This window comes from Cuculus canorus, chromosome 2 (assembly GCF_017976375.1).
Source record: "Cuculus canorus isolate bCucCan1 chromosome 2, bCucCan1.pri, whole genome shotgun sequence".
In the NCBI taxonomy this organism is placed as follows: domain Eukaryota; kingdom Metazoa; phylum Chordata; class Aves; order Cuculiformes; family Cuculidae; genus Cuculus; species Cuculus canorus.
This window is the reverse complement of record NC_071402.1, coordinates 124,298,581-124,322,304: the sequence shown is the minus strand read 5'-3', so window position 1 is coordinate 124,322,304 and position 23,724 is coordinate 124,298,581. Positions and strand designations below refer to the sequence as shown.

The 23,724-nt window shown below is 39.3% G+C and overlaps 1 protein-coding gene across 2 annotated transcripts in view; it reads left to right on the top strand.

The window, feature by feature from the left end:
* The window catches only part of CHN2 (chimerin 2), a 167,768-nt gene that overhangs the window by 5,437 nt on the left and 138,607 nt on the right, over nucleotides 1-23,724 (top strand). The window contains exon 1 of one of the 2 annotated variants that reach the window (XM_054057529.1): nucleotides 20,354-20,378. The exons of the other annotated variant lie outside the window; for it this stretch is intronic. Within the exon in view, the coding sequence (XP_053913504.1) occupies nucleotides 20,369-20,378 (10 nt within the window). The 5' untranslated portion in view covers nucleotides 20,354-20,368. Of the gene's footprint in view, nucleotides 1-20,353; nucleotides 20,379-23,724 lie in introns of those variants that run through there. 2 annotated transcript variants of the gene reach the window in all.

Sequence of the window (23,724 nt, the reverse complement as noted above, 5' to 3'; positions counted from 1 at the left end):
TCGGTCTCTGCACAGCTACGCCATCTGAAGCTAGCATGAAGTGGTCGTAAATCCCAGCTTCTTTTAAGGCTTTGAGCTCTGCTTGGAAAGATAGCCTCCGTGTAACAGGTGGATAGGTGTGATAGCTTAGGCTATCTATCAGGTAAGGGTCCACATGGAATGTAAATGCAAATAGGAATCTGTTAAATGATGGTGTGTAATCAGGCATTCTCCTCTAGCAGGACTCAGACTGTGTCAGTCAAAACCATTGCCTAAGCCTGAGCCGGTGCTGTGAGAGTGGTAACACTGGGAGAGTTTGACTGAAGACCCAAGGCAAACATCTGCCTCTATGTGCCAGTGTACCCAGTATTTTGTATTTTCTACGAGCTCCAAAGATAAATTTGGATATGTTAGGCTGAAGGGATAGCTCTGTACATTTCTGCATCTGAATTGATGCTTCTTTATGTACTGTGTGCATTTCCTATAATAACTGTTATTACAGCAGGTGATGGAGTTGAAACACACAGGCAAACTTTCTGCTTGTGTGTCTTAGAATAGAAAGATAGAATAGTTTGGCTTCAAGGAGACCTTAAAGATCATCTAGTTTCACTCCCCCAGCGATAGGCAGGGACACCTCCCATTAGGCAGGGATACCTTGGCTGCCCACGGCCTCATCCAGCCTGGCCTTGACATGTCATTTTCAGTTTGCATCTGTGTCCACTGCTCTACTAAGATACTGCCTCTCTCTACAAATCCTCTGCTTTTGTGAACTTGGATACCTATGTAGAAAGTGACTAATATAAATTCTTCTCGTATCGCCTTTTTTTAGTTGAAAAATGGGAAGTTTTTCTGTCCTGAATTCAGGTGAAAAGGCTTTAAAGTGTCATTTAAGCAGTGATATTTGTTTAATTAATAATAAAGTGTATGGTTCATAAATTAATTCTTGTAAAAATTTGAAACAGAACTTTTTTTTTTAATAAATTAAAAGACCTGTGTTGTTTAAAGGCCACATAGTTCTTAACTACATGTTTTCACATATACTTTGAGTTTCAAGAAAGATTAAAAAAACACTTAATGAGGGAAGAAGAAAAATCTTTGATGGTTCCAGTAACTTAACAAGGTCAAAATAAAATATTAAGGGCTCGTGACTCTCTGAGGGTCAGAGATGTGAAATATGCAGATATATTGTAAAAATGAAAGTCAACACAGGCTGGTTTTAATTAAGATGCAAGCAAGTGAGAAGAAATGAAATTACTATTGTACACAGATTCAGAGAGATTCTAATTGGGAAAAAGATTAGTAAATGAAAATAGATGTTTATTCTTAATGATTTAGTAGAAATAGTGTTGTGAAAATGGAACATGAAAGCTACTTAAATAATGCTGCTGTTATGCTGATAAGGTGCTACTTTTGATTTTTGAAAGGGCAATAAGAATTCTTTTTATTTCTGTTCCTCATGCCAAGCTTTTGCTGGCCAGAGTGTTCTTGCTTAAAAGTAAAGCTGAAGTCTTTTGTATCCGATGATTGTAGAGAACTTGCCATTCTTATTAAAAATAATAGAAATTCCAAAGGGAAAAATGCCAAAGTACCCCATTCTGATGTAGTAATTGATTCAATAGTTAGTTACTGAATGTGTAAGCTGTTATTGAGAATAAAATAGCCTCAAAACTGGTACAATTCTTATCTACTTCATGGTTTAGCTTATATCGATACTCTGTAAAGCAAAACTCTTATTCTTCCTCCAGATCTGCTTGTCTCGAAGACATACGTGGAGGATCAGATGAACAGTGTTTCATGCTGTCATGATGACCTTTTTGGATACTAGTTCAATTGGCAAGTCCTTGCCTTCTGTTAGATGGTTCTAAGGAGGCTTAGCTATGCCAAATGCTGAGCGATGGTAGGCAGGAAAATTTTACATTAATAATACACACAGTCCTCTTGTATGCCCAGGCATATAAGATTTTACATGTTTCAGATTATAATAATTTGGCTATTATGGTGCATAGGTAAATCTTAAATGTGGGTTTAGACAAAGAAATGGTTTTTGTAACGTTGCTTTGTCTATATACATACCTCTGGGTAACAGGCAGTAGTGGCTGGACTCTCCTCACTTGCAACGTTGAGTGCTGGCAGAAGGTGTTCCCATGCTGGGGAGACAGTCTGTTGTCACTCCTTCTTCTCTACAAAAGGAGGAGATACTTAGGAGATTAAATGTTTGGAGAACTGTATGTTACAAACCAGCATGTTAATATTGAATGAAAAATCCTTTGTTGCAGGGAAGTGTAGAAGGATTTATAAAGAAGCTATAATTCTGTAATTGTGTATATTCTTCACAGGTGTAGTCACTGTTCACCTAAGACTTGTATACAGCAGCTAATGTAAATGTGTACTTTTATCTGCTATGATTATTACAAACTATGAATCATGTGCAATTCAGCAATAATAGTTTCATCACCCTGTTTTACTCAGCAATAATCCAAATCCTGAGGCTGGAGAATGAGTGTATTCCTTTTAGGAGGAAACTGATGTTGCAATAGTGCCCTTGTAACATTAACTTGCTTTAAATGTTTGCCACAGAATAGGCTGAAACTTGACAGCACAGGCTGATGCATTTGGTAAGGTAAGGAGAGGTTAAAGGGTTTTTAAAATTCAGAGGAATGTGCAAGTGTCGCTTGCCTTGCTTCTGGGATTATTGATCAAGGTCATCACAAAAGAATTAGTTCAGTAAATAAGACATCTGTTCTGAGGATATCTTTATCAGGCAGTCCGATTCCCCTGAGACAAGGTGTCTCCAGTATGGTATCATTTCTGACAGTGTAGAAAGTACTAGGTGGGCCCTTTCTTATCAGCAGTAAATCACGTGTCACCTGCTGTGACCTCTGTGTCAAGTCACATTTCTCAATTTCTTCTTACAAGCTTGTCATGTAGTTATTCCTTCCTTCTCACCTTCTTGTGTCTGTTTAAACATTGCTCCTAGCTTTTAAAAAAACCAACATGTTACGAAGTGCATTTGTGGTGTTACGCTTTTTTATTTCATCGACAAAGAAAACTGAATGTTAGAAGAGAAGGAGACTTCAGTTAGTAAATGAGCTTCAGCTTGTTGAGCAGATGTTTAATTGCTAAAAATTTGTCTTATCTTGACAGATCAATTGGTTAAACGTTTGCCTTAGTGTTGTGGCAAGGAAGAAAAATGGTGAGCACACATTATGTACAGGCAGCCTGGGCATAGCCGCTGCAAAGGCAGGCAGAACTTCCCGGGAGATAGCGGTTCTTCTGCTCCAGCGATGTTCATTGTGCCAGAGAGCCTGTGCTGTGGTCAAAAGCAAAAGAAGCCCAACAGCTCTTTGAGCATTGAGTTTGCCACCAAAAGACGTGAAGTATCTCTTGTAATATTTTTCCAATGTGTAAAGCTGCACTGACTGCACCTTAATTCTCCGATAAACTAGATCAGAGTGCTCCAAAGGAAAGTGGAGAACCTGAGACAGATCACCTGGACAGGTGCTACATTTTCAGCTTTTCCAAGTCTCCTGTGTGGTTGCTGTTAAAGGCAGTTGTATGGAATGTTTGTGGGGCTGAGCTCTACTTTTGTGTGGACGTAGCGCTGTACTAGTTTTGTGTATCATGCAGTGTTGTCGCCCTGCAGACAGTGCCAGCCCTTGGATCTCCCATTTTGAAGTAGTAACGTTGTGTGTGAGCATGTGTAGCTTAATAGTGAACTGTAGCCTATTGTGGTTAGAAGTTCAGGGTATGTACTTGCTTGCACAGAGGCATATATAAACTGGCATGGGAAATTAGGGATGCTCTTGGCTGATGTGGGCTGGTGGCATGCCTAGATAACTTTGCAGAGAGGTGTCTGCTGCTTTTAAACACAACGTTATCGCCTCTGTCTAAAATCCCTGAGCTGTAGGTAGGCTGGGAAACTGGCGAAATATATACGCTGTGTGCCTGCTGTATCCTTTTACAGTTCTCTAGGTGTCCGCTGATAGTCACTATGGGAGATAATCTACCAATCTGACCTGTTGTTGCTGTTCTTATTTATCTAGCTAGTGGAGTTACTGCTGAGTCAGCACACCAGGACTTCTAGGCTCTACTTTGTCTAGTCGAGAGTTCCTAAAAAAGAGGAAAAATTTGAAATATGGGATGTTGACTTCCTGTTTTGCAAGTTAAAAACAAAACTAAACCCCACACCTATGTTGCAAGGAGACGTGATAGAAAAATCTTACTAATGGGGTGCTAAATAGGATAGTACAAAGATTTGTCTCTAACTCCCTTCCTTTGGTTGAAAAGCTTTTTCCTTCTTCTCTTTTGCTTTATGAACATATGACCCAGCTGGACTTATGATCCATCTACAGCTAGAACATTTTAAATTTTTTTTTATTCCAATACTAAGGCTATCAATTAATGAACTTTTAAGAGCCAGAGCAGAGTTTTTTTGTATAAAGTTCCTCAGAGTTCTAAGGTTTGAGGCTTTACCAAAAACCTGAATGTAGCAATCAAATTTCTGTAGAGCACAGAAGTATTATACAGCTGAATTAATTATTTATAAAAGAGTATGATTGGGTTGTGGTTTTTTTTTTCAAAAGAAAACCCTTTATAAGCACAAGGTATTAAGTCTTGACCCTCCAAGCTGCTTGCTACTTTCTGTTCCCACTGCATTGAAGTAGTAAATCACCACCTTGCAGGACTGGGTAGTTGCTTATCTGAGTATTTTTATGCAGTTTCCATTAAAGCAGCATCTGCTGTTATGATGGGGCAAATTATTATAGGCTACATAGTAAACCTCCCCTCTTCCAAGTGCTCGTACACAACATTTAATATTCAGTGCATTTACAGCAGATATATATAGAGAGAGAACATGTCAATTCATTGGTGATGAATTTCAAAGGATTATGTACAAGGCTTAAATTATACATAATTTGTATAAATACCTGCTTCTTGAGAGAGCATACTTTCCATAACTCCTGATCTCCTGCCAGGCAAACCAAGATGATGGACAGCTTTTAGCATCATGCTGTGATAGCTCTGTATTTGTTTTATTTTGCAATCTCGAGCTTGTGGCTAGATTGGTTTGTGTTGACGAACTTAGCTACTGAGAGAATATTGAACCCTTTGATGTCTTAACAAAAATGGAAAGATTCAAATTTCAATTCTTAGCTTCAAGCTTCAAATTTCAGTTCAACAGATTTCAATTCTAAGCTTCCTCGTGCTCATTTGTGTCTAACATATTGGTGTATGTTGGAAATTTTGCTTAAATTCAGAGAATAAGTGTAAACAATGACTTAAATAGGGGTGGCTGCTGTGAATGAAACTTCAATGCTCCTGAGTGGGCTGGGAGAGAAATTAAAGCTATGGAAATAGTGATTGACAGGCACGCTTTCTTCTCCTCTTCCATTGTGACACTAAAAACAGCATTAAATCGGTAAACCCTTGAGAAATAAAATGTATCAACTGGAGGACGGAGGTAAGTAGATGTCAGATTGGCGAGAATCTATGGACAAGAAAAATAAATGGTTTTATTTAGGCTATATAGAGAGAAGAGTACAGGATCCTGAGCTCCTTACAAAGCGGGTTGCTGGATCAGACCATGTTAGTTAACTGGGGAAGGATTTTTAATGTGGAACCACTGGTCATTTTCATAGCAGATCTGTACATCCCAGCATGTGGGAGAGAAAAGCCCAAGGTGCATTGATGGTCTGTTACAAAATGTTGAGTTTTGGGTTCAGGCGTTTGGTGTTTGTGATTGAGCACACAAGCAGAAGAGCTCTAAGGCGTACCTGAAAGCATCAGTTGTTTGCTGTGAAAAATTTGGTAATAGCCTTTTTTCCTCTGGTTGAACCAACAGTTGTCAGTCAAAGTGAAGAATCTTCACATGCTATGGTCGCATTTTAAGTGCTTGCATGATACCAGAAGACTTCTGGGATAGGATGTTTCTCCCTTTTATGGAACTCTCTGAGAGCTGCATTTCTATCGATGCAGCACCTGGAGTGACCACTGTGGTGGCTTTCCATATAGCAGTTTGAGTGATTTCTCCTGCAGTTTGAAAAACATTGTGAACACAAAATGAAGAGGTTTTATGGAGGTGTTGTTGGGGAGCACTGCTGGGTAGTGCCATTGTGTAGTGCGAAATGGTTGTTTTATTTCCTTTTGGAAGTGATGGGTTAGTTCATTCAATAAGCTCCAAGAAAGAACAAAAAATTCTCCTGCTAAGTCCATTAAATTGCTCTATACCATTGATTTTAAAGATAAACTTGAAAAACTGAATTTTAAGTGCAAACCCAAAGTTAAGTTAAGTGCATTATTTTTAATGATTAATGTAACAGAAAATCCTTAAGCACTGACAACTTAAGAAATCAATGCATACTGTGTCGTTTCTTTTATAATTACGAAATCTGGTGGATGTATACAGGTTATATATATGTATATATATATGCTTGTTTGCACATAAAAACTATTTTAAAATGTCTTAAGAGCTATAATGAAAATGAATTTTTCGGACATGGAAATATTATGGAATAGTTATTCTGGAACAGCTATACCTGAACACTATTCAGTTAAGGTTATGGTAATGTAGATCATTGACTTGAAAAGTGTAGAAATACAGCATTAATTATGCTCAATTGTTCAGTAATGCTAGGCTTCTCTTTGCTTTCCTTTTCCTTTCAGCGTAGTGTGTTCTTGAAAGCTTGTTGCTGCTTTTTTTTTCAGAGACATAATGCATTCTTGACATCGGAAACTTAAACCTGAACCTTCCATTTTCAAAATTTTCTTTCTTCTCTTATTTAGTTTGGTGTTGTTTAGCACAGAAGCTGATCCCTTGATGATTAAACTAGGAAAGCATGAAACGACATGAAGATAAAGATAAGTCTTTATTAGTTAGAAGCATTCATATCATTCACATGAGAGGTGCAGTCAGGGTTGGAGGTCTGTGTTGCTGAATGTTATGAATGGGATATTATAATTACTATTGTTTCATTTATGCTGACATACATTTATATAAAAATTGCATGAAAAGGCCACAGGGAGGTTGTTAGCTGTATAAATATAGAATAAATGACATTTTGGTGCCCCATAATCTTAACTTGAGGAATGCCAGAATCAAGGGGATCATGGGTGTAACCTACAGGCACAATGGTGAAGAATTGGCGTGCTGTTACTAATTCCATGTATCAAAAGATGTGTACATTTGTTTAAGAAAATAATAGGAATGAGAATAATTAGGAAAGTAGCAAGAATTTGACTCTCACCCCCCAAGAGCTGTATCTTCTTTAATTCTGTTAACTAAGAAAGAGGAGGCACATTGTCTTAAAAGAATTGCTGCAGAGGACTTTGGCTCATGAAAGCCTTATCTGTCTTGTATTTGTTTCAGATCCTTTGATCTCTATTGGTTTGATGAGCATGTGCCATCACTTAGTATTGAAATTGCTTTCTCTTGCTCAGATGTGACAGTAATAAATATATTCACTGAAGAGTGTAATTTAAAATTTATATTATTCACAGTTATTGGCAAGTACTGTAGCCTAAGTGGTGAAAATGAGGGGGAGTCTGGTTGAGGCTGACTTTTTAAAATAATTGATCTGTCTTATCAATATGCATAATAAGCTTATCAAAACAGACTTCTCAAAAATTAAAGGAGAAAAAAACTCAATATAAAATGATTGTAAGTGTAATTGAGTGCTGTAATTTACTTTCACTTTACAGGAAAAGGCTTTCAGTTTCACCTTTTATGCCACTTTAGAAAACTGCACACTGACTCCTGGCAGTAGTGTATTGATTGAAAGCATCCAGAGTGTCTAGAGAACTTAAGTGTACACAAATTCATCTGAACAGGGTGTTTTATAGAAAGAAACTCCATCACTGACTAGGATGTGTAAGTAAGTTAACTTCAAAAGTACTGGATATGTAAAAATAATAAAGAAGTTAATAATAGTAGGACTTTTTTTAAAAAAATCTTTTTTCATCATTCTGTAAATACTTAACTACCTTTCACACCTGTTCCATAACTGGGAAGAAATTGGGCAGGAATATGGAACCAGTCAGCTGTTACCAAGGACTAAAATTAAAATCAACATGGAGTAAAACTAGGAGATTTTTCAGGAGACATTTGCAGTTCATTAGAGAATGAATTGAGTTCCACCTTGGACCTTATTTGAAGCTTTGACCCATACAAGGGATGTATTTAGGGCTTCTCCCCCACTCCTCCCTTAGTACAGTTTACCTTATTTTGTTTTGTAATAGTGTGTCACAGATTTGTTTTATATATTTTTGGTTCTTGTTCTAGAATCAATTTAGGATATGCTTTGTCTCAGTAGAATTTAGATCTACTTCTTTCTGTTTTTCTGCTCCTTTCTGGCATGTACTCTTCTCCTCCAGATGTAAAGCTTTGCTATGCTCAGGCTTGGCGTTAGGTAGATTTATGCCTAAACCAGTTAAGTAACTGCAAGTTAACATTAATTGTGTGAACAGTGTTATCCTAGATTTACGTTCAGACAGTTACTTAGTCTGATACTGATTTTCTTCATTCTTGATGATCAGTCTGTTCTCTAGTAAACATTTAACAACAGTTTTTTTCATTGGTATGTACTTAAAGAAGTTGTTGCTGTTCATTTCTGAGGCTATTGAGTACCATTTGGAATAGCAGCTGCTGAGGTACGTGTCCCCTACTACCCTTGAAAGAAGAAACATTGTGGATGCACAAAACCTTTCTGAAGCATCAGCGACATGCAAGCCTGAAAACATTTGCGTATTTTATTTTAACAGACTTTTCCCCACTGTGAATATGTTTAACTTGCTTGCAGATACTGAGTATGATTGTGTGATGTCAAATAGGAACGACTTTGGGATTCTTTGTATATCTAAGGCTCCCATAAGCACAGGAGCAAGGACATTTTCTTTCTGATTACCTGCCAGGTTGTGACAGACTGGAAGAAATACGATCTTGTGGGTAAGACTCAGCAGTCAGCTCAGTTTACTGTATCCTATGATTTATTGGAGCCTGCAGTCCATGTAATGGGAGATGCCAGCTCTCGTTTTGATGGAGCTCTAAGAAGGAATGAGAAACTCACCTTCAGGCCTGGACTAACTTTCGTAAATACTGAGAAATAGAGTTTTGTGGCGGGAGTATTACTTGAAACCAAACCAAATTTTAGGTCGGTCTGTCTTCATATCGTTCCCACTTCTGCTCCCAAAACAGCCCTACTCCTGCCCAATAAACATGCCAGGCTTTGTAATCTGTGCTCCTAAGGATCTAAACCTTGGGGAAATTCAGCAGGGTTGCACTACTGGAGAGTCTGGCTTTAAGTTTTGCAAAAGAAATTAAGTTCCATGTCTAGCTGACCTGTCAGACCAGTGTAAAGTTCCCATCAGTGCAAATGGGAATCAAAATAGAAGTGCTGGTAAGTAGTCATCCTCTTGGGTTTATATTGTCAGGGATAATTTTTCTTTGGACAGCCTTAGTAAGAAGAAAATAGAAATCAGCCTTGCAGTGGTACCAGTATGAGTAGGTATAACTACTCTAACCCTTAGCATCAGTTTTTCAAAATACCTTGCTCATATTCTTCCTTCTATCTCTGTCTTTGGAAGGAGTAAAATTAATGCAGGAGAAGGTAGGTGAGCTGAGAAAGTGTGACGGGGAACAAACAATATTCCTGTAATATGGTCTAGTGGCCATTTTTCCCTCTTCGCAGTCACTGGAAGATATTTTGCCGTGCTGGACAGTGAGCTAAATCACAGCACCCAGAGCAGTGGCTATAGTGTGTTGCAGAAGGCAAAGACAGGGACTGGGAGAACGAAGAAACACCCACTATAGGAGATGATCAGCTTTGAGACCACCTAAGGAACCTGAAGGTGCACAAGTCCGTGGGACCTGATGAGGTGCATCCGCAGGTCCTGAGGGCACCGGCAGGTGAAGTTTCTAAGCCACTATCTGTCATGTTTGAGAAGTTCTGGGAGTCCGGTGAAGTTCACAGTGACTGCAAAAGGGGAACTATAATCCCCACTTTTAAAAACAGAAACAAGGAAGAACCAGGGAACTCAAGACTGGTCAGTCTCAACTCCGTACTTCAACTCTGTCCATGAAGTACATTCTCCTGGAAACTCTGCTGAGGTGCGTGGAAAGTAAGGACAAGACTGGTGACTGCCAGCATGGCTTCACTAAGGGCAAATCATGCCTGATGAATTTGGTGGCCTTCTGTGGTGGGGATACAACGTTGGTGGATATGAGAAGAGTAAATGACGTCATTTGCCTGGACTCAGCACTGTCCTGCATGACAATCATATCTCTGAATTGGAGAGACATGGATTTCACGGATGGACCACTTGATGAATTGACTGAATGGTTGTGCTCAAAGAGTTGTTGTCAATGGCTCAGTGTCCAAATGGAGACCAGTGACGAATGGCATTCCGTAGGGATTGTTATTGTTATAGTGTTGGTTTGTCTTTGTCAGAAATATGGGCAGTGGGATTGAGTGCACCCTCAGCAAGTTTGCCAACAGCAGCAAGTTATGTGGTGCAGTTGATGTGCTGGAGCGAAGGGATGTGGTCGAGAGGGACCTTGAGGGGTTTGAGAGATGGACCTGTCCTTACCTCATGAAGTTCAACAAGGCCAAGTGCAAGGTGCTGCACCTGGGTTGGGACAATCCCAAGCACAAATACAGGCTGTGCAGAGAATGGATTGAGAGTAGCCCTGAGGAGAAGGACTTTGTGCGTTAGTGGATGAGAAGTTCAACATGAGCTGGCAGTGTACATTTGCTCCCCAGAAATCCAACTGTATTGTGGGCTGCAGCAAAAGTAGTGTGACCAGCAGGTCATTTTCCCCCCTCTACTGCACTCTTGTGAGACCCCACCCAGAGTACTACATTCAGTTCTAGAGTCCTGAGCACAGGAAAGACATAGATCTGTTAGAGCATTTCTAGAGGAGGGCCACGAAGATAAGCAGACAGCTGGAACACCACCCCTATGAGGACAGGCTGGGAGAGTCGGGCTTGTTTAGCCTAGACAAGAGAGACCTTATAGCAGACTTCCAGTACTTAAAGCGGGTCTACAAAAAAGCTGGGAAGGGGCTTTTTATCAGGAAGGCAGTGGTAGGACAAGGGGTAGTGGTTTTCAGCTGCAAGAGGGTAGATTAGATATTAAGAAGAAGTTTTTTACTGTGAGGGTGGTGAGGCACTGGAACAGGTTGTCCAGAAAAGCAGATGCCCCTTCCCTGGAGGTGTTCAAGACCAGGTTGAATGGGGCTTTTAGCAATCTGGTCCTGTGGAAGGTGGCCCTGCCCATGGCAGGGGGCTTGGAACTCGATGATCTTTAAGGTCCCTTCCAACCCAAACCATTCTAGGATTTGATGATTCTGTGTTGGTGTAGAAAGAGCTGTGCAGTGTTGGTGACAGGCTTAGCTACAACTGTGTCGTCTTCCTACCTGCAGCCACTAGCAAATGCTGAGGGAGAGGGTGTAAGAGTGGAATGAACACACAGAGCAAACTTCTGCAGAATATTCTATTGGCATCCAGAAATCTGTGATTTAGGAAAGTCCTGAAACTAAGAACTAGATTCTTAAGTTTAATAGGTATACTTTATTTTTATATTTCATTTCATTTCATGAATTTGTTAGTTGTTCTGTGGACTCATGTACATTCTTGGAACGTTCTGTGTCAAAAAGTTCCAGAGTTTGAATGTGTTATGTGAAAAGATATCTTTTTCACTGACTTTTGAACTTGTCACCAGCAGTTTTAAGAGCTACGTCCATACTGGTTTTGATCCATGAGTTCCTTAGGTGCACTTTCATAGATGTCGTCTGATCTGTACAAATTGTTATTGTTCGTATGTTCATATGTTCATTCTCTAACCTCTTCCACTGAAGACTCTGCTTGAAACGAATGATCCAATCAGTCCTTTATAAAGAAATGTTCTGACATTAGAGCTTCTCCAAGCTCTGAGTTCTCTATATGTAGAGCTCAAAACGCTGGGTTCTTTTCTGCTCTAACTGCTGCTTTTATCCCTTGATTGATTATTTATTGGCCAGACTGGCAGGCTTTGCTGTTCATTCTGGTCTCTTCCAGCAGGCATTTTCCAGGCTGTCTTTTGGCTTGCCTTATCGTGGTTTGAGTTTGCTTTGGATTATTTTTTTTTAATTATTATTATTTTCCCATTTAACCTGCAGTACCTCATGAGTTTTTCTACTTCCTTCATTTGGACTTCTCTGGCTTCCAGAAGGATGTTTTCTTGCTGCTGATAGCTTCTCATACCCTGCTGTTCAGCTACACTGGCTTCCTTTTCCACTTTATCAAATTTTTTTTTTATTTTTGCAATGTGGCATGTGTTTGCTCCTAGCCTGCAGTGTGGTATCTCTGTTTACCATACTGCCTGGAAAGATTTAACTCTCTTAGCTTCTTCCCCATTTAGCTAGCTTCCTTTTAGCAAGATTTAATGTATCCTCCAGGGTGACTTAAAATCAGATTTCGAACATTTTATCAGTCCTGTCAAAATTCCCTAGTATGTGTATCAACACTACCTGCAGTTACAAACCCATTAAAAATGTCCAAACTGTAAAAAGTATGTGTGAATGTGTAAGCACATGTGTCTGTTCATTGTAGATAGGGAATAGATAATTGTTCTTGACAGGAAGAATAACTCTAAATGTAGAGCTTAAGCAGTCGAAGCTGGGTTTTGTTTGTTTTTATCTGGCTCTGAGCTAGCAGAAATTGTCCCTTCAGATGTAGCCCTGTGGTCTTCCTCACCTGTGGCTGCTTGAGGGCCAGCCAAGCTGCTTTTCCACCCAAGGAGTCTGGGAAGTGAAGTCTCAGTTTTGATCTACTGCGGTTTGGAAATTGGATCGAGATGGCTTAGCAAGACAACTTGTACAATTAGCTGCATTTTTTGGAGCAAACTTTATTCCTGGGAAAATCCGGAGCACTCAACTAAAATTGCATGGCTTTGTCAGAGCTGACGGATAGATCCAGCCAAGGGATCAGTAAGAGTTAATGAAGGGCCTTAATAAATGTGGATTGATGTGGTCTAAACAAGCTTAGTAAAGTCCTGTTGCTTAGCTGTGTGATTGTTTTTGATGAATAAGCTTTTTAAACATTCAGAAAAAGTAAGGGTAATTGGATTGCATCATAAGACATCACTGACACTCTGCAGCTCAAAGAAAAGAAAACCTGAGCAGGATTAGTAATTTTTAAATATTGTAGTAGAAGAAGGTTAAAGAATTTCAGAAAAGATGGAACAGCAAGCAGACTTTCTTTCTTTAAACCAAAATGCTGCAGTTCGTTTAAATTTAATAGCAGAGTCGATATACATGTACTCAAGCTCTCACATTACCCAGCTGCTAATCTTGATCTGATCCCTTCCAGGCAAGAAACACAAAATATGTGAACTTTTCTCTTTAAACTTCAAACATGAGCTCTCTTTATGATAATATAATATTTCCAATTCTGTCTTTCTGAACTTTTCTTTGTGTGTTTGAATTTTACAACCTAGAGCTTTATCTGAAAGCAAATTTATTTTTAGCGTTCGCAAGATAATAGTTCAGCTGCATGAGTAAGGTGCAGAGACTGAACCCCCTGGAAGTACCTCTCTCTGAGAAGCACCTCTTCTTGGTCACATTTAACTTCAGTTTGGGTATGACATGAACATCTACAGAGCATATGCCAAAGACCTCACCTGGTTTCAGGTTGTTTGTTTATAGTTTGTTAACATCATTAATACAATTTTAAGATGAGTGAGACTGTGTTAACTGAGTAAGGGAAAGCTTATACTGAAACATATTCCTGTTAATGACTAGGGAGGTCTATTCCAGGAGCAGCAAAGGCACCACCTGAGAGGCTTTCATCGGACTGGAATGATGTGTTCCTATCTCTCCCTTTCCTGAGGCATCTTCCTGGGGAGAGTATTCCCCCTGAGTGCGTCTGATCTTCTCAGTGCTGCTCTAATCTGTTTTAGCAAGCCCTGCACCCTTGCCCACCATTTTCACTTTGCTCATAGTAATCACCAGCACTAAAGACAATGTGTAGGAAAACAGAAGGAGGGTTTATTAAGCCTGACTTAGAGCGGACTCGTAGGGTGAAGATCGAGGCGGCAGCTTGAACAGACTGAACAGCTTGTTGCTGCCGGAGAGAGGGGGTGTCCCAGCCTGCTGCCTGTCCCTGCTCTTGCTGCTGCCACGCACAGCTCTGGCACTCATCTCATCCTTCTGTGAGCTGGCAGCCAGTGCTGTTTGAGGAATAAGGCTGACAGTGAAAAGCAGAAATCCCATTCTAGCATTTGCTTTGTGAGGTTCTCCTCTCCTTATCCCAGTATTTATCACCCAGAGTCTGATTTTTCTTTCTCTTAAGTTATATGGAATGTCAATCACTTAACTATCACCTTTTATTCAGAGGCATTCCGCAGTGCCTGTGCTTTCCTCTTCAGTTCCTTCTCTTGCTCTCCTTCATGTGTATATTTTCATTCGTAATGAAAATGCTTGCATATTTTTCACAGAGGAAGCAATAAAATTGTGTTAATGTATCAATAGTACATTCATTTTGCTAATTCCTTAGTATCTAAGGCAGTCTTAGGTTTTGATAAAGCATCTTTGGGTGTTTGTTGTTTGGTTTGGTTTTGTGTTTTGGTTTTTTTTTTAATTTTAGCGCTGCTGACCATACTGGGAGTTTTCTGAGAGGAAAAAAAAAAAAGACAATATTCTATATTACAAACAAAGCAAAAATGGTGCTAGGGAGAGTCTTATTACCAAGTCATGAGGAGCTTAAAATTCCAAAGTAGAGAGTCTAGGTGTGCATTTTCATGGGCTTCTGTTGACATCAATATTAAAATGTAATTGTCAACCATATGATGAAATGTGAATTTTCAAAAAATATAATGTACAGTTTGTTCTTACAGTAGTGGCACATCTCTGAAACACTGTGTGTTTTATTAGGTGTGTGAGCTGGAACTCAAGAAAACTATTTAGACGAAACGTGCTTATCAAACAGAGAGAGCAGTACCCCTATAATGCCAGAGGATTAAAGAAAAAGAGTAGGGGGGGAAGTGTACTCATGCATGAACATTTTAGAGTCCTGTTTTGCTGTCTACATGAAAACACTTAGATTTCTTTTTCTTCTGAGGATGCAGTCTTTTTTCTTTAATTTTTTTTTTTTCCATTTTCCTTTGAAACAGTGGACTGGAAACAGTGATGTTCTGTGACCTATTGTATTAACTTGAACTAGTGCCAACAAGACTTTTCTGCCTGGAGAAATAGAGACAATTTTCAGGTTCACCATTTCGTACTACCTGGGTTGTAAAAATATTGTGAATTTCTATGCAGCTAACAGTTTGTTTTTCCAATTCAGTAAAGCTGTTACTAGCAACTGGTTAATTATTAATGCTTGAATTCAAAGTTTTCTGATTGTTTTGCTTTCGTTTTTTCACCTGAACTGTCTTCTTGAGCAGCTCTAGATTAGTAACATCTACAGGGAGGTATATTTTGCCACGCAGATTTTTAAACTGCAGCTTTTAAATGCTGAATGAATAACTTCTTCCATATATGAAATATTTTACAACCAAGATTAAGATAAGTTTAAAAGCATTGAGATTATTGGCGTCATGTCATTTTAGGAAACGGATTCCTATAACTCAAACATATTCTACAAGCTTTTATTTTAATCTGTCAGTAACTTGATAAGTTTAAATTTTCAGATACATGATCTTCGGTGACATGATGATAAAACAAGGAACACTAAATCTTTGTTTCCGTGAAACACTTTGGTCCCATTGAGTTGTGCAAAACAAGTCACTGTACATCAAACAGCCACATAAGGAATTTCAGACATGACACAGATGTTAATTTAAACTTTTTGAAAGAATTGTTTGAAAAACAAACTTAAATCTTTTCAACAGGGAGTAAATGCCCCTTGTACTTAAATCTCTGGAATGTCTTCAGTGGAACATTAGCAATGCTTTGGAGAGCAGTAAAAGTGGAATTGGCTCTATGATTCAGAATATTAAATCCCTGCAAATACTCTATAACAGCTAATGAGGGTTTGTGAAAAATCCAACCAGGAGTGTAAAGAGAGGCTCATTCTTGCAATGAGCTCCATATGGACAGACATTTCTGCCTTTGCAGGACATCACTTTTGTCAGCAGGTCCCCACATAGTACATGGATCAGTTGTGTGGAGCTGACTGCATCATCAAAATGAAATGACAACGTGTCTCAATTGGTCAGCTAAATGTTATGGGATATTTGTGATCATGAGGATAAAGCCTATGATTATTTTGTTTTCATTAGCTGTTTCAGTTGTGTGTTTCATCTATAGTCTTTATTTATTGTCTGGATAACACAGGCGTAGCCCTTGATTTGAATTGAAACTGCTAACTGTAATAGCAATTTCTGGGGAATTTATGGTGGGCAGCTTGGGGGAGGACTAAAATAAAGAATTCTGTGAGTAGAATTTACTAGAGGGATCTCTTAACCCTCCTTATCGCGAGTGCTCTAAACTGCCCACTGCCATGACTCCAGATCTGAGTTACATCCTATGTGAGACCCTCACTGTTTTTTGAGGTGCTGTCCCTGGCTGCCTTCTGCTCACATGTGCTCATATTTTCCCCTCTGTCCATCTCCCTGCAGACCTCCCTGGTTTCTTCCACCTCCTCCCAAATCTGTAAACTCCTTGTTGCAGTACCCTTTGTATTTTTGAGCTTGTCTGGCCAAAAGCCACCCTGACCTTTTGCACATTTCTAGTTAGACACGCTCTTACTGGTCAGGAAATATGTGCTTACCCATCAGGCAAGCAGAAAAGGTGTCTGTCTGCACAATGATGTCCCCAGTGGGGTTCTTCCCTTGAACACTGTCAGTGGTGTTGGAGCTTTTGAGTTTTCTGTGTCTTTTGCTGAGTCTCTGTCCAGGTGTGGAATTTCATTAAACCTCTAGGAATTTCATGGCTTTGAGATCTTTAACTCTCTGTTAACTTGTTGCCCAATTCCTACTACATTTACAGTAAGTCTTGCTTGCTTCTGAGAAAAGCAGATCCTGTCATTTTGGAACTAATACTAAATTGAAATTCAACTTTCTAGAGATGTGAAAATTATTGTCTCTGTGTGAGTCACTAAATGTGATCCCTTTCAGTCTGATTAGTTACATACATTCAAAAAAAAAAAAACCCAGGGAAAATTGTACTCATTAGAATTTGAAGTATGTCTGTGAATGAAACAATATCAGTATTAATAAACTTTGTGATTAATTAAAACACCAAGAAACTCCAGCTTCCTGTGACTTCACATCAGAATTTTTCTCTTTCATCCTGAGACTTAATCAATAAACTTAATAATAAAGTTTCTATATTTTAGATAGATCTAAATTAAAGTAACTAGAATTTAAAGTACCTTTATGTTATATGTACTTAAAGTGATTGCTTGTTAAAGCTGTCCCTTCTTTTCCAAGATAATGCCAATTTTGGGGCTAGGTCGAATACTACCAGCTGCTTTGATTGATGGTGCTGATACCTTATGTTTGTGGAAGTTATTTAATCAGTCAGGGAATTAAGGCATTTCTCTGTCTCGAATATACAAGAAGAAGACTTTAGGGGTTAACTGCTGCCACAGCCTTACAGCACACAGCAAGGTCAGCAGGTCTGCAAGAGGAAGCTAGAAAGCATCTGCTGCTGCAAAGGAGTTTGTGGGTGAGCAGGCTGCAGGCACCCCAAGGGGAACTTTGCAGCAATACTGAAGTCATTGCTGCCTCTGGTGTAACATGAGTCATGAAATGAACCATGTAGTGTGCCTTCTCTAAAAACTGTCACTACATACAACACGTGGACTTTGCACACTACGCTGAGGCATGAGGTCGGTGTAAATCCAGAGGATGACATTATCGTTGCCTTCAAACCAAAGAGACAGACTGGTTTCTGACTTGGCACTTCTCACTCCAGATGTTTTGTGAGCAGCTGCGATTGTCATCAAAGTCTGTCACACGGTAGCTACATTTTAAGACTTGAGAATGCATTGACTTAAATGGCAGAGGTAGAATCTGCCACATTTTTCTGTCTAGATATGCTTTTAGCTGCGGTGTCTTGAAATAACAGAACGTAGCTTTGTAAAACTTGAAATACAGCAGATAGTGTCTTGATAGAAGGGACTGCAGAACCATTTGATCATGATGGGGACACATGAAACAAGAACCTGGTGGCTGATGCTAATGCATGGGCTGATGCATTCTTCCCCCACAGCAAGACAGTAATTTTGCTTGTTGCTCGTAACATACATTTGGATGATAAATACCAGCACTGAAACTCTCAGTTACTGCTTTTACATACATTTCTGAACTCTTAATGCTTTGTAAATATAATCAAAGCATGATGTAATATACTCCAGATTTTGGCATCTATTAGGATTTTTTCCTTCCTCCTTTCCCCCCTCCCTCCCCCCTTTTCCCACCCAGTTTCTGTAAAGCACACTGGAAGTTTTTCACTAACAACTTCTGTCTTCTTTACTGACATATGGAGAAGCCACAATGTTGGCATGAAGTTATCTCCTGGTAATAGTGCCAGCAGAATGTTATTTTGCATCGTTGTTTAATACAGGAAACTGCTTTGCGTTTTGTCTGTAATTTCAGCTTTTCTGAATGATTGTTCTTTGATTCATAGTGTTAATATTGACAGTTTCTTTTGCATTCTGAAATGCCTGATAAAAGGGATAATGATAGCATGAAATATTTCTTGATGATCTTGTATATTTTTAATTCTGTCTCATTTATGTGTTTTTTTTAATAAGCTCTCTGTGGCAGATAGAAAAGAATAGCTATTCTAGGAAAAATTGCAATGTAGAAATGCCAACGTTTTATGTCTGGAAGTCTTCAACATTTTTCATATATAATTCTTTGCGGTATTAGTGCTAACATTAAGATCTGTCTTAGCTGTGTAACAATGAACTGAGTGCTTCTCTGCTGACACAGAAAGCAAAACTGTCAGTTCAGGTCAAATCCTGATTCTTTGCTCACAACAGTGATAGGCAAGGCAGGAAGAATGGAGCGAAATTCCCACATCCCTGGTTGTTTTCTGACTTACAGACTAAGCAAATTTGATTTGGGAAGTAGCTGAGAGTAAGTATAAAGGCTTCAAAGTCCCTTTAAGTAATGACAGCCAACATTTTTAGAAGCAAATTGCAGATAAAATCCTAGCAGTGTTCAAGTCAACGTTAAAAGTCTCACTGTCTTCAGCTGAGCCAGGATTTCACATGCAGTGTTCGAAGCTCTGTCAGGACATGGATTGATTCTCTGTTTCCCTATCTAAGAGAGGGGGTAGGCATCCTTGCTTTCAATTTGTAGACCAAGATATTAAGATGAAATAACTTGGCTCTTCCTCCATAGAGAGACAGTATTTTCCTTGATCTCAGCAGTCAGTTCATGCTACATATCATCTTTTACCAAGCACTTTTGCACGGTGTCCCTACATCTTAATTTGATATTCCATTCTTTGGCCTTGGTTTTACTTGCCCATCTTTTTACTAACCATTCCATGTATTGTGTACTTCTCTAGCATTTTTGCTGCCCCCCCCCCCCCCCCCCCCCCCCCCCCCCCGGGTTAATTTACAATTATTCTATTTCTGGCCATCAGATTTCCTCTGCTCCTTTTATGGCCAAAGCAGAGCACACTTATAAATCATCCTTTGGACTCTATGCACTGGCTGTCTTCTTGCTGCAAAATGTGAGCAACTCTATCCTGTCACTGTTAACACACTGACATTTAGCAGATCTGTTGCCATTGCTTCAGAAGTACTATTTTCTTAACATTTTAAAATGATTTTAAAATAACTTTACTAGCTTCCAATGTGTCTTCATAAATAGATGCATTCTAATATGTGCAAATACTCGCTGAAATGTTTTCCTTAATTTTATATCACCACCAGTTGCAGACAATTCAGTTGGGTGATGTGAAATTCATTTATCTATCCTGGTTGTACATTATGTTCTACACAAAAACTTAAATTACTTTCATAACAAAGACATCATCTGAACAATGGTGGACATGCCTGCTGTATCTAACATCTTGCTCTGTGCTTCTGGAAACAAATAATATGCTGTCTTTCTAAAATTCATATTCATTTTCCCAGTCTGTTCCTTGTTGTACTTGTTCTCAGTTTAATGCTGGCTTCTTTCCTCTATCAAATGAGATCTTTTGGAGTACCTTGGCATGTATTGTGATTTAATAGTCATTAACTGCGTTTTCTCTATGGACAAAGAAAGGCTGGCACAGCCAGAGCTCCCGGGGTCCCTCTCTCCTTTCTTCTCTTCCCTTGAGCCTTGAGCTCCAGCTTTTCAGCAGCTGGGGGCTCATCCGTGTTCCCTGGTATTTGACGTGAGGGTTCGTCACTCAGTTAAAGACTCATTTCTTCAAGAGCTGTGTGCAATGATTTTGTAACGGCATCAGATGGCTCAGGGTAAGTCATTTCAGTTGGATTTTGAACACAAGCTTTCTCAGATAAAGCACTTATTCTGTGGTCTGTAGTCCTTACTGTCTTGTTTTTCACTTTTGCAGCAAAGCTATGCTGAAATTTGCAAGTTTAATTCCATGTAACAATATGTTAAAATGTGGCAGCTTGGTAAGTGAATTGTCACTTGCTTTTTGCTAAACATTGTAATTGTTTTGGCCCCAAACTGAAACCTTGTTCCCAAGTACTCTTGCATTTTGATCTGGGGCAAATCCAAGGTCCACAGAGTATTTCTTTCTTGGTTCTGATTGAGAAGGCATCAGGCTTTGCCAAGAGCAGTGATTTTTACAAGATTTCAATGCAAGGGGTGATGACGTCTTTGGAAGAAATAATTCTGTGAGATTTCTACTAATGCAGTGGCAGCTCTTTTCCCAAGTTATTGCCTTTGCTAGTGCCTTGGGTTGCTCTTGATGCCAAAGCAATTGCTTCATCCATGCCTAAACTCTAGTGTGGAACTTGCCAAAGTCTGTATCCAAACTAGTGCTTCTCAGTGTGCCTTTGCCAGTGTTATCACATCACTATTGATTTCATATCATTCCGAAGTGGAGGGGAGGGAAAGACAGACGAGGAACTGCCATCTGTGTGACCAGCTTAATTCAGTATATGCTCAGTAATGCATTCTGTGACTGTAACAGGCTATTCATTTTAAATGTTATTATTGCTGTTCATAGAGGCATAGCTGAAATACTAGCTTGAGCACTTGGATCGTGTATATTTAAATGCTAATAGTTGCAAAAAGGGGTAAGCACTTCCTAACTGTGTAGTTTTTTATGGGAAGATTTACATGGAATCATATTACTTCCTTGTGTGTTTGAATAAACTAAAAAATAGGAATATACGCTTGTAACCTAAGCATGCCTGAGGGAATGCCAATCACGTATTTCTTCAAAAAGTTTGGAAATGCATCCCAGTATGTACAAACTATAATATTCAGTGATTCTTCAGGTCCCTGAAATATTGACTGTTACGTAACAGAAGATGATACTAGGTTTCATTAAAAGATTTTGAGCTTCCATTTAAATCTAAGAGGGCCTGATTCTGTAAGCAATTACTGATATCCATGTGTACTTGCTTTTTATGGAGGAATTCAAAATTGCTGGAAAACCATTTACATCAGCTCTTGCTCTTCCTGCATTGTGCCTGCATTGTGAACAGGCCAGATGGTGCTTTGCTGCATGCGAGCACAGCAATAATTGCAGTTCTCAAAGTGAATGACTACGTTTTGCAGCATGACACCAATTTCAGATGAAAATGAGGCCCGGTGTATTGACAGGCACAAGCACAGTGGAGCCATGGCCCACAGAGTGGGAGCAGGCTTGCTTTCTGGCTATTGCCTCCTATTATTCCTTGTGTACATTAACAAATGTCTGTGTAAATTAGGACCGCTTGACAAGATGTTTGCATGGCATGAAGTTTTAAATATTATCCCACATCCTCCCCGAGCCTCTATGTTTCAGGATCCTGACAACTCTCTTACAGAATTGTGAAAAAGCTATTAAGCATAACAGATACTAGTCTCTGTTTTGAAATAAAAGTTTTCATTGGTATAACTGGAGATTATTTTGCTGCCATGTACCCTTTATCACTTGGTCTACGACACTTGCTTCTTAACTCTATACAAAGTTGTTTCCAGCCTCCCAATTAATTTGACCAACTTTACTTGTAAAGGGAATTTTTGCTCCCCTATTCTGCCAGGAAGCTCATAGGTAGTCTCCTGATATACTCAGAAATTAGTAAGCATCCATCTTCACCTCCCACTCCTGACTTCTCTTTTCACTTTACCCCTCTTGCCAGGGTACGTTTTCTCCTCACTCCATTCTCTTTGAAATTGCAGTGTTCAGGTACACAGTCCCTATGCCTCCACTCTTGAGGTCCCAGGCTTGCCTGGCTATTGTGGATGGGAGGGGAGGAGGTGTTGGAGGCAGGGTGTCAGCTTCAGCGGGTCTTAATAAGAGAGGAAGGGGGAATTGGAGAGGGGAGGTGGGTAGGGGTGGTAGAATGTTGCTAGGGATTAGATTTCCATCTGCCACTCTGTCATCTGTCCTTAGCCTGGTCCTGGGTTGCTGGTGCTCCCTTCCTTTTCTGCTGTTGAAAATAAAAAAGGAAGAAAGCATGGGCTTTTGTTTGTTTAAAAGCATGAAAGAAAGAGGGAATTAAGCTCATTAGTCCTTCCTTATTAGTCACCATTGACTGTAGGGAGTAAGTGTGAGTAAATGGAGGCTGGCAAAACGAGGTGAAGTCGTTCAATAATAGCAGCCAAGGGAAAGCTGAAAGTCTATTTGCATTTTCTGCAAACTGGAGAAATACTAAAAGCAGGTGATTTTACATTGGAGTATCAATATTAAAATATGACATATGAACAATTAATTGTATCACCAGTTGCTTGTTATTTCTTGCTGGTTGACAGAAATACCTAAACCTTTGAAAAAAAACCTTGATTCATGCTTGGGGTCAGGTCTGCAGGACACTTTACAGACTTGGACTGTATATTACTGTATGACTTCACAGAGCAAACTGTTACTTTATATGAGTGCTCTGAAGTGATATATATAAATGACTATCTGAAGTACCTGAACATTCTCAAATAACTATGTGTGTTTAGTAGGATGCTGTTTTATTTGGGAGAGAAGTTTCTGTTTTCCTGCCCTTGGCTTTATCTTTGATCAGTGCTGTGCTACAAAATAGACTTGATTCTGTGTTATCTACTCTGATAAAAACAGTTTCTTGATTTTAATCATGGAAAGAGAATTCCTGTTGACAAGTTACTGAGTTGATTATATTTAGAAAATGGCTGGGTGCTGAGGCTTCTTAGTTAATATAATCCTTACGATACAGAAAGTCTAAATGCAGAATGTAAGCCATTTGTTAGGTTATTTTCAGTGTAGTCAATAAGCAGCATTTGACAGCGAAATACTACAAGTTTTTGAATAAATGCAGAAAACAGGCATAGGTAGCCTAAAAGTTCACAGGTAAACTCCTGATGCCTGTTACTGCTGCTGCTGTTTTGACAGCTGCTGCTCCTAGTAACCATCATGCAAACTGAAGATACTGACAGGAAAAATTATCTTAAGAAAGCAGTAATTAGTACATTTTTGGCACATGTACATCTTTGATGAATACAAGCGGTGTAGCAACCAGAGTGATGTATCATTAGTATTACTGGTGGCTTAGGACTGTTCCCCTCTCTGCCTCTCTCACATGCTCTTGTACAGGTCAACAAGCCCAGAAGCATTTGGAAGGATGGAGGCACCTTCTTCCAAACCACAGTTACTCTGTTTGCTGTGCCCATTAGATT